Genomic DNA, 11,104 nt, shown 5'->3' on the forward strand with positions numbered 1-11,104 from the left:
GAAATCCGCCTGCCTCCGCCTCCCAAGTGCTAGGATTAAAGGCGTGCGCCACCACCGCCCGGCTGCAGTCAGTGCTCTTAACTGCTGAGCCATCTCTCCAGCCCAAAGTGTAACTTTTAATCAGTACTTACATTAAAGAAATTGTAGGTCAGTAAAATAGGAATTCTAAACAAGGAACCATTTCTTTAAGAAAGCTTTCAAGAGCTGGGCAGTGGTGGCACACGCCTTTGATCCCAGCACTTGGGAGGCAGAGGCAGGCAGATTTCTGAGTTCAAGGCCAGCCAGGGCTACAAGAGAAACCCTGTCTCGATAAGACCAAAAAAAGAAAAAAGAAAGAAAGAACACTTTCAAGTCACAAGCACTGGGAGACCAGCCTTAGGTACATAGTAGTAAGGCTTCGTCTCAACAGAAAAGATAGCAGTACCTTTTTTTTTTTTTTTTTTTTGACTTTCTGTATAGCCCTTACTGTGCTGGGAATAACATGTGTTACCATGGCTGGCAGAAAACATTAGATCTTAATAGGAAATACTAAACACAAAAGAGAACATTTTGAATAAGTTTTATTTTGGAGTACGAGCAGAGATGGAGTTGCTGCTCAGCCCACTACTCTTTTGTAGTATGATCAATAAACTAATTTTTTTAAAGGTATTTTGAGTCTTCATTCTTAATTACTTTTGTCTTAAGTAACCATCATAAAATGTGTTCTTTTGTGACCAGTACCCTGAAAGTTGCTGGGTTTCCCTTGCCTACTTCTCATCTGTCTTCAGTTTAGGTCCCTTCTTTTCTGCTCTTTACTCTTGAATTAATCCTCTACCTACTTCACAGGCCGATTCTTTGATGAAAATGAATCCCCTGTTGATCCGCAGCATGGCTCTAAACTGGCGGATTATAATGGGGATGATGGTAACGTAGGTGAGTATGAGGCAGACAAGCAGGCTGAGCTGGCTTACAATGAGGAAGAAGATGGTGATGGTGGAGAGGAAGACGTCCAAGGTGAGCGTGGCCTGGCTTCCATGCTGTGACCGTGAAACTCACCTCTTAGGTTTTGGTTGAATTTGTGTAGAATTTTCCCCACTTGTAATCATAGTAGTATCTTAATCTTAACTCAAGAGGTTCTGTGTAATTTTTCAGCTTTGAGAACTATTTTATGATAGTACAAGTTATGAATAATTTGAAGGTTTTTTCCATTTTTAGATTATCTTACATATATTATTGATGTGATAATATGAAATGCTGAGTCCTCAAAGTTTTTAGAATTAAATTGTTTGAAATGAGCGTAGGCATTACTTAAGGCAAATATTTTCAGGAAACATCCTTTTTCAATCTCAATGGAAAACATTTACTATTACAAGTATGTATAGATATTGGCTTAACAGGCTTTTTGTTAAAGCAAAGCCACAACTGAAATATGGTCTCCATAATGAACAGAAATTTACTCTGCTGCTGGTGGAACACTAAAAGGCTGAATGCTCTGAGAACCTAAACATTTATATTTCATGAAGGGTTTATAAGATTTGTCTTCATGTTTAATACACAGATTCAACACATTTTTTTTCTTGTTAACTGTTGCTTCTGAGCTTTTAACTTGGTAGAAGTTCAGAATCCTAGTTGTGTGCACACTTAGCCCACCCTGCTGTGCTGTAGTGGGGCTTCAGGTTTCTTTTTTGCCTGCTTGTTTTCAGCACTATTTATGGAATCTATAAAAGTTACCTGTGATCTTAGGGAAAATGTAAGATTTTTGTAGTATAGTGCATGAGTTTTCTGCTATAACCAGCTTGATTTCTTATTTCTTTTTAAAGTTATTAAAAATTTACTTAGGTTCAGGGCAAGAGTTATGTTTTTTTTTTAAAAACTTAGAGAATAAAACTGCCCTTGAATACTATATAGTCAGTATAAAAGGGAAAACTAAGAGTCGCACTTCCTAGGCATTGCTTTGTAGTCCGCCCTAGTTTAGGGATAAATATAGTTATTGGTAAAGAGATTAATAAATACTGGGAGTTCATCTTTTCTCATAAATTTTCCTTTTCTCATTGTTTGTATGATTTGATTGAGTTATATTTGTTCGCCATCATCGGTAACACTTTATGGCCTTCTCATTCATGCTTACCACATCACCAGTCAGATTGTAAGCTCTTGGAGAGCAGGAATTTTCATTTATTTTACCTTGTATTTAATTTGTGTTCTTTTTTGTGTCCACTCTCCCATAGTATTTGTACTTGGGACCCAAACAATGCTATTAACTATTAATACTGTGCTTTTTCATTGCCTTCTATTCTCACAACTGAGTGTGGTGAGTGCTCTTTAACTCTGGTCACAGCTTGCTTGCTTGCACTTTGAAGAGTCTCCCCTCCCTGTACTAAGGAGCATTAGAAAATTTTGAGGTTTTTATTAGAGTAGTTTATTTCAAGTATTAATAATTCTTACATTTTGCCTGTCTTAAGCCTGATGATTTTTAATTAGAGAATTTCATTTAATATTTGTCTGGGTTTATGCCCAGTGAGTGGTTTATCTTCAGTGACTTCTCTCCTTTTCTTGTATCCTCCCCACAGCCATTTCTCATTAACACTTTGCTTTTCCTTTCGCAAAACAAATAATAAATTCATTGGTTCTGAGTAATGTAAGAGCCCTAGGATATTTTCAATGAAATGGGGGGGGGGTTAGTTTTTCATTTTTTCCCCTTAAGATCTATCGTAGCCCCGTCTAGCCTCACACTTGGTACATAACTGAAGGCAACCTTGGAACTCTTAAGGTTTCCTTTCCCCTCCTGCTTTCCCCTCCCAAGTGCTGGAATTAAAAATATGCCATCACATCCAATTTTATGTGGTGCTGGGGAATAAGCCCAGAGCCTCACATGTGATGGATGAGCATGTCCATAACTAAGGTACATCCCCAGGTCGAAATTCTTACTTCAGTATTTGCAAGTAAATCTTACTTGGGTTGTTCTTTAATGTTTATCTGACTTTCGTATCCATTAGTAATATTGTCAGGAAGTGGACCACTACAAGGATACTCATCACTGAACAGAAATAAACAGGGACAGCGGTCCCAGTAAAGGGGAATAGATTGTATATACTGACTTTAGCAGGAGTATTTAAAAGACCTAAAATAATTTCAGACATACTTATAAGATTTTTTTTAAGATCCATTATTAACTGTCCAAAGAGTGGGGAGGTAGACCTAGCCCTGACTTAATAAGTTAGACTCCAGGTGTTATTGCAGGGTCAGAGTTCACAGAGTTGAGATCATTTTGTCACTGTGCCCACATAATTACAATGCTCTCACAGCCCAAGCAGGCCTTAGAACTGACAAGTAGGGGCGGGGATGATGACAAAGCCACATATTGGAGTTAGAGTTAAAAAGTCTGTGCACGGTTTTTCATCTAGAAATTTCAGTGGAATTGTTGTGTATAACTTAAATACTATAGGAAAATACAATTTTGATTTTAAAATGCCTAAGGCACATCTACCCACAAACTCAGGAAAGAAAAAATGGTTTTTTTCCCATGGTTGGAACCTTACAACCAATAATAAAAACAGACAGACAAACAAACAAACCTGAAGTATGGCTAGGCATGATGGCCTCCACACATCCCCCCAGCACTCAGGAAGCTGAGGTAGATGACAGAGTGCCAGGCTGTTCTGAACTGCAGAGCCACACCTCTTCTTTCTTTTACAATTCTTCCCTAGCATTTTATGCGTCTTTTGGAAACACGTGTGTCTGATGCCAGAAGACAGACGTAGTGTTGTATCTTCTGGAACTGGAGTTACCATGTAGGTGCATGGACTTGAACTTAGGTCGTCTAGAAGAGCAGCCACTATTGTCACTGCTAAACTGCCTCACTAGCAGCAAAGCCTTGAGAGAAAGAAAAGGAAGGAATGACCTCAGGCATTACTAAAGCCGTGAGCACAGGCTCTGCTCTGCTGGCTATGGACGCAATTGAGATGCAGGATATACAGGGTGAGAGACTCTAGCTGCAGGCTGGGACACTCCATCAGGACTGTGAAGTGGGAGCTTTGGCCATTAGGGAGCTAAAGCACTCCAGCTGGACTCTGTTCTCTGAGATTTTGGACTCAGCACTGTTACCTCCAGTGTTTGCTTATAGAATTAAATAAGGCCTCTCTTTTCCTGTGTTTATAATGATTTAGTTTTATTTCAAACTCATAGAGGAAATAATTTATTTGTATTAATATAAAAATTTGAAAAGAATAAATCTGGAACCACGATAGGCAACTTATCTTTTAGTTCAATCTTTACTGTTATAAGAAAGTACAAACTTGGAGCTGGAGAAATGGCTTAGCTGTTCTTGAGGATCTAGGTTTGATGCCCAATATACACATGGTAGTTCATAACTATCTGTAACTCTAGTTCCTGGGAATCCAACACCCTCTTTGGCCTCTAGCCCATGTGGATGGTACACAGACAAAACCTCATATATATAAGAACTTTAAAATTTTTAAAGATTCATTATTTTTAATTTTCTGTCTGTCTGTCTTCATGTCTGTCTCTGCCACCCCTCTGTGTGTGTGTGTTTATTTGTTTGTTTGTTTGTTTGTGACTCAGTGTGTGCTTGTCTGCATCAGATCCCCTGGAACTAGAGTTACAGATAATTGTGGGTGCTGGGAACTGAACTCAGGTCCTCTGGATGAGCAGCAAGTACTCTTCCTTACCTAGTGAGCCATCTCTCCAATCCCAAATTAAAAATATTTTTTAAAAGATAGTAGAAATTTGTAAGTTTCCTTTACTCTTTAAAATCAAAGAAGTACCCAATTTATTTGCTAAATATTAATAAACATTAGCCACTGTCTGCAAACAGAAGCTCAGCCTGCAACCCAGTGCTGAGAAGCCTGGATTTGAATCATCTGTCCTTCACTTGCTGACACTGTGAGCTTGTAAATACTACAGTTTGTGTCATAATTCCCACAACTATAAGGCAGAAATATATGTACTTATCTAACAAGTTATGTGGGCTACATAATTTGGTATTAGTCTGCACTTAAAACAGACCATGTCATTCTATAAAGCATTGTTTAAGTGTTTGTTCAGTAATTTTTTTTAAGTAAAGGAAACTTTTTAGAATTTTTTCTCTGGATTGCATCCTTTGAAGGACAGTGTCCTCTGTCCTGTGGGTGATTTGTGACTTTGGAGCCTTGCTGTCTTAGGAGCTCTTTAGTTGCTAGTCCTTTCTTACATTAACAGCAAGCTTAGCACTGATGTCACAAATTATGCTTATCCCTCTGGTTGTATTTCTTTGGCTGTTTCCTCATGGCTAGCTGCTTACAGGTTCTGCTACTTTCTGTAGAAATTAAAACACTCAGTTTCTGTATTTATCGTGTCAGTTGTATTCTGTCAGGTAATTGTATAGGCTTATAGTTAAGTATAAAGACGTTGTTGATAGAAACTTGAAATCTGGCTAAAATAACTACACTGAAAACAGACTATAGTTAGTTTAAAAGATGCTCACTGCAATATTCCAAAAGTCATATGGAATTTTTGAAAACAATATGTCAGCATTGTATTAAAATTGTGCTAAAGAAAGACTGGGGCTAGCTAGCTCAGTGGTAGAGTGCTTTGTCCAGCATGTGCAGCTCCTGTGCAGCTCCTGTGCAGCTCCTGTGCAGCTCCCGAGATCAGTCTTTAGCTGCATGCACACACAAGCACACATGTATGTGCACAGTAAAGAATGTAGATAGAGGTTGCCAAACCTCCCTTCTATTTATAGAGGACTTTGCAATTAAAGACCGCAGCTCCATCATTTCACTTTGAGGTAGGAAAGTTGTTCTTGTACTGAGAAGGTGCAGTGCAGGTCCAAAGGGTGGAACTAGCTCGTGTATGAGTGTTTCATCCAGGAACAGAGTCCAGTGTTTCCTATTCCTAGAACCTTTGTTTTCATCTCATTCTGTCTTTGTATGTATTCATGTAAAAATTCACAAAAGTAATAACATTTTTCCTTCAGTACATTTTGTGTTGAATTTCTCAAAATGTTCCATTGCTCTATAGTGATTGTCTTCACTTACTACTAATGTTTTAAAAGATGTGTTCATGGGCATAAATTGAAGCTTCATAACTCAGGTTCTCCAGAGAGCATTCTACAGAAGTGCCTCCTTTAAAACCAAAGTTTTTTTTTTTTAAGTGTGGTTTTTGTTTTGTTTTGTTTTGTTTTTATAGGAAAGTGATTATCATGATTACAAAACACAAATGTGAATATAGTGTAACTTCAGATTTTACAAATGTTATAATAGGTTCAGGGTGCATTTTACTTTAGAGATATCTGTTTGATCATCATGCAGGGCCTAGTGGCACAAACCCCTAATCTCAGGAATTCTGTAGGCCTAGTACAGGGGATTATAAGGTCAAGACCAGCCTAGACAACTTTTAGTGAGATGCTATCTCAAAATAAAAAATAAAAGCAATCTAAGGATGTGGCTCAGTGAGCAGGTGGTCAGAGCCCTGGGTTTATCCACAGCACCACAAAGACAGATGAAACAGCAAATAAGCGAGCAAGTATAAACTGACTGGTGAGCCCAGCAGGACAACACTTGACAAATATGCAGGCAGGCAGAGTTCAGTCCCTAGCACCCCTGGGACAAAAGAAGTGATCAATATTCAGAATATGTTACAAAGTGGTTGTCTGAATTCAAAATTCTATGATTTCCAACAGGAAAGTTGTTGAAAGGAAAAAGAAAGTGGCTTGTTTGGTCATTTTAGAAAGATCAAAATAGCACGTGGAAGGGTGAAATAGGATTGTGAGTTCAAGCCTGCTACATAGTGAAATTGTCTCAAAAACTTACTGTTCCTTTATAGGGCAGCTTGGATCTCCGTGTGGGGAGTAGGAGTCAGGGTCTATATTCATACATTGTATGAAATTCTCCAAGAATTAATAAAAAAATTTAATTCAATATGATTAATATTCAAAGATGGTCCCTAATTTATAATAGTCCAGTATATGATTTCATCAGCTTCCCAGTAGTACATACAAAGGCATACCCATAGAGACACCATGCTTTTCATTTTCAGTATGGTATTCAGTAAATTATGAGCAATACTAAGAAATAAGTAACAAAAGGAAGCATTGCACAAAGCCAACTCCTAATTAAACTTCCTTTCATTTTTTTGAAAATTTTTACTTATTTTTTGTTTCATGTATATTGGTGTTTTGTCTGCATGTGTGTCTGTGTGAGGGTGTCCAGTCCTCTGGAACTCAAGTTACAGATAGTTGTGAGCTGCCATGTGGGTGCTGAGAATCCAACCTAATCCTCTGAATTCTCCAGAAGAGTAGTGGTGCTCTTAACTACTGAGACATCTCTCCAGCACCCCCCCTTCATTCTTATTCTAACATCATTTTAATTATTTCGAGCAGTTGTATATCACAATTTAGTGGGGAGGGAGGATGGTTATTGAGAAATAACCAACCGAACCTCCAAATTGGCAGCTGACAGATGAGACTGTAGCCAAAGTAAAGGCACTCACTAGAGTAATGTACTACAGCTGTTCCAAAGGCTCTGGTGCACTAGCAGTATAATTTCTTTTTTGGTGAAGAAAGCTCTGACTTTTGGTTCATGTGCTTTGTTTAGAAAGTTATGAGTAAGCTATTTGTAGAGAACTTCATGGAAGTGCATATTGGGACTGGGGAGAATTATATTCTCTCTTATTTTCTAATTTTTTTTTTAGTGACTAGTGTAGATTACCTTTATAGTTTGAAAAAATGATGGTGCTTCTTTAAGAGTGTCACCGGTAGCTTAGGCTGTTTTGGAACTATGGAGATAGGAATGACCTTAAACTATGACCTCACAGGCACATAAAACCCCCATAAACCAGCTAAGATGCTGGTTTTTAAGATAATGCACAGCACTAGCTCTTCAGTCCTGTGAGTTCCTAACATTTTGCTAGCTCTGTCTGTTCAACCTGTTCAACATGTGTCTGTTTCCCCAATACCTGTCAGTGATGATTCTTGTTCTGTTTTTAGGTTAGAGATGATTGTTTTGTTTCTTTGAGATGGGATTTCATGTAGCCCAGGTTGACCTCAAGTTTTCTGTGTGGTCCAGGCTGATCTTGAACTCCTAATCCTTTTGCCTCAGGCTCCCTAGAGCTGGGATTATAGGTGTGAGCCACTATGTCCAGCTCAGAATATTTTTAAAATTAAATCTTGCAAACTAACGATAGATTTTTTTTCACTTCAGCCATGCAGCTAAGAAAGAGAGCACTGTTTAAGATAACAGATAAGGGACAATGAGAAAAGATTGCTATAAGCTTGAAAAACTGGAGACACTTTGAGGCTGGCTCTTTGCAACAACTTTAGAACTCTATTCTTGATACATATTATTTTGCTTGCAGATGATGAAGAACGAGAGCTTCAGATGGATCCTGCAGACTATGGCAAACAGCGCTTCAGTGATGTCCTTTAAGTCTAAGGGATTCCCGAAACCCAAAGTGCTGTGCAGCAGATTATCTCTACTTGTCAATTTTGACTTTTGTTGTAAAGATCAGTTGTATCAGTTGCAAAGATACATTGAGATAGGTTTAAGGAAACTTTAATGAAGGAATGTACCAATGTACATATGTGAACTTTTTCATATTATATTATCAAAGCAGATACTTTTTTTGGTTATGACACAGCTGGGCCAAAAACAGTTAATCTTTGCATTTTAAAGCAAACTAATGTAAATTTCACATTTTATTGAGCCTAATTTTTTTTCCACAAAGAGACAAACAGGAACAAATGGTTGTACAGGTTATATGCTGCACATAGCAGAACCACAATGAGAAGTTATTTGTCTGAAAAGTCTACACTAATACATTTTTGTTACCCCATAGGTGTCCTCTACTACCCCTCATTTAACACTCTTGAAGAAGTTATGCTAGAATAGTTACACAGAAGTGGGGAGGCTGGATGCCAAACAATGGGCACATGTACAGAATGGCCTCCTAATCCTTTTATCTTACATGGGCGCTGGTGTGATCAGGCTGAGGCCTGATGAAAGCCTAGGTCATCATTACCATATTTATCAGTTGTTCCTTACTTGGTTCTTGAAGTTGTGAAATGCATGGTTGACAATGTATTTTTATTTTTCAAGTAATACCAGAACTGTTTAACTCTGGTCAGCACTGGCTAAAATTCTTTATATTTTTAGAGTTCAAGCTGATGAATACATTGACCAGTTAAGTGTCAAATCCTGAGAGAGACTGAAACCACTTTGAAATGAGTCCACAATCAGTACAGCAAAGCTTTTCTGGTAGTTTTAATGATCGTATTTGATTAGACTTTTCCAGAACTACTAAGTAATGGATTTTAACAGGTTTTTATTAATGAAGAGATGACTAGAAGTACCGTGAAGTCCACAGCTGTTTTACTGAAATAGCTGAAAACTTTGTAATAAAAATGAATATTTGTAATTAATGTTAGTTAAGAACCCACCAATCTCATTTGCTAGACTTGCAGAATTATTTTCAGTGCATTGTATCTTTTGACATTATTCATTAGGATATATAAGCTAGCTAATCCTTGTTTACTGATTTCAAGCACTTTTAATTTTTTGTGTTCCCTAAAAATTAAAGGTGTTGATCATCAGGGGGAAATGTAAGGCTGTTAATCCCAAGGCTATTATTCCTTTTTTTTTTTTTTTTTTTTAAAGAAGGGCTGCTATTTAATTACACATAAACATGAAATACTGGAGAGTGACTGTAGCTCAGATGTGTGAGGCCTGGGTTTGATTCTAACATTGAAAAACAGCAAACAAGTAAGTAGAAATGAAAAGTCCCCACACTAAGGCTCTAATGGAAATACTAGCAGAAGTATTATTCACCTGCTGAAATCGGAAGTTCTTACAGTTCAGGCCAAAGTTATTTAATGGCCAGGAAAAGATGGAATAATTTATTAAAATTTGTTTTTCTACTATATCAGATTATAAACCACTGGGCATATATCACATCTGCAATCCTAGTATTGAGGAAACAGAAACAGGTGTGTCCCTGAGGCTCATTGAATAGCTGTCTTGGCCTAATTAGCAAGTTCCAGGTCCCAATAAGGGACAATTGTTCTTGAGAAACAACCTCCCCTCCATCCCCCCGCCACACACACACACACACACACACAAGCAGGTTGACCCTCTGGCCTCCATGTGTACTCAGGAACACCTGCACCTACACGAGCACACACACACACACCAAGAAACTCAACAGTTCATGCTTTTGTTGTCAGTAAAGTTAGGCCTCTGCAGTAAAAAATATGATTCACATTAAAATGCAGTGAAAGAGGAGTGACGCCTAACCACGGCATTAACAAGGGGAGCTGAGCCTGCAAATGCCAAGTAATACTCCATACTTGATACTTGATACTGTAGAACTGAACAGACAAAACCGTAAAGACGCCTGCTGGTTCCAGTGGCATAAAAATGGTCACTTGGTTTTAAGGTACCTGTCTATCTTTATATGGCAAAAACTTCAATTAGCAGCCTAGACATTTTATAAACTGAGGAATCTTGGACCAATTGATAATATTTCTGACTGTATTAACATTTTAGTGCTATAAAATACTATGTGGATCTCTTTAAATTGTGACGTTCTACAGTCTGTATTAGTTATGCTATTTTGTTCTGTTTACAGTGTTTTACTTCTGCCTTAAGATTAAGGATTTTTATTTCATTTTGTTTTATTTTAATATATTTTTGCCCTGAATTAAGTGATAATTTGATAGGAACTCTGCTTTTTTAAAAAAAAAAAATCATCACTTTCTGGGTTCTAATAAATTAAAAGTTAAACTCGTTTCACAGTTTTGATTATATATAAAATTAAATGAATATAAACATTTACATCTTGACATTGAAATTTGATAAATGTTATCATTTATTTTAGGTTAAACTGGACTAGAACAACTAGGGTTGTTTACTATAGAGCTAGCTAATTCTGCAAAGGTTGAAAGGCTTTTGTGTCCTTAGCATTAGTTGTAGGCAGTGAGATATGTAAATAAAATAGACAAGATCTTTTCTAGAGCTTACATTAAAATGGAAGCAGCCAGCATGAAATAGATAAAACAGAGATAAAATGGAGAAATGGGAAAATGGGTATGCAGCAACCTAAACCTGGGGAAGAGGGTTAAATATCACTAAGT

The 11,104-nt window shown here is 37.5% G+C and overlaps 1 protein-coding gene across 2 annotated transcripts in view; it reads left to right on the forward strand.

Annotated features, from left to right (window-relative positions):
- The window catches only part of Casc4 (cancer susceptibility 4), an 89,124-nt gene extending 78,365 nt beyond the window's left edge, over positions 1–10,759 (forward strand). The window contains exons 9-10 of one of the 2 annotated variants that reach the window (XM_031371684.1): positions 826–993; positions 8,332–10,759. In XM_031371684.1, the coding sequence (XP_031227544.1) occupies positions 826–993; positions 8,332–8,402 (239 nt within the window). In that variant the 3' untranslated portion in view covers positions 8,403–10,759. The remainder of the gene's footprint in view (positions 1–825; positions 994–8,331) is intronic. The other variant, XM_031371685.1, reaches the window with a different exon arrangement.
- Positions 10,760–11,104: the final 345 nt, after the last annotated feature.

Source organism: Mastomys coucha, unplaced genomic scaffold, assembly GCF_008632895.1.
Source record: "Mastomys coucha isolate ucsf_1 unplaced genomic scaffold, UCSF_Mcou_1 pScaffold15, whole genome shotgun sequence".
Lineage (NCBI taxonomy): Eukaryota > Metazoa > Chordata > Mammalia > Rodentia > Muridae > Mastomys > Mastomys coucha.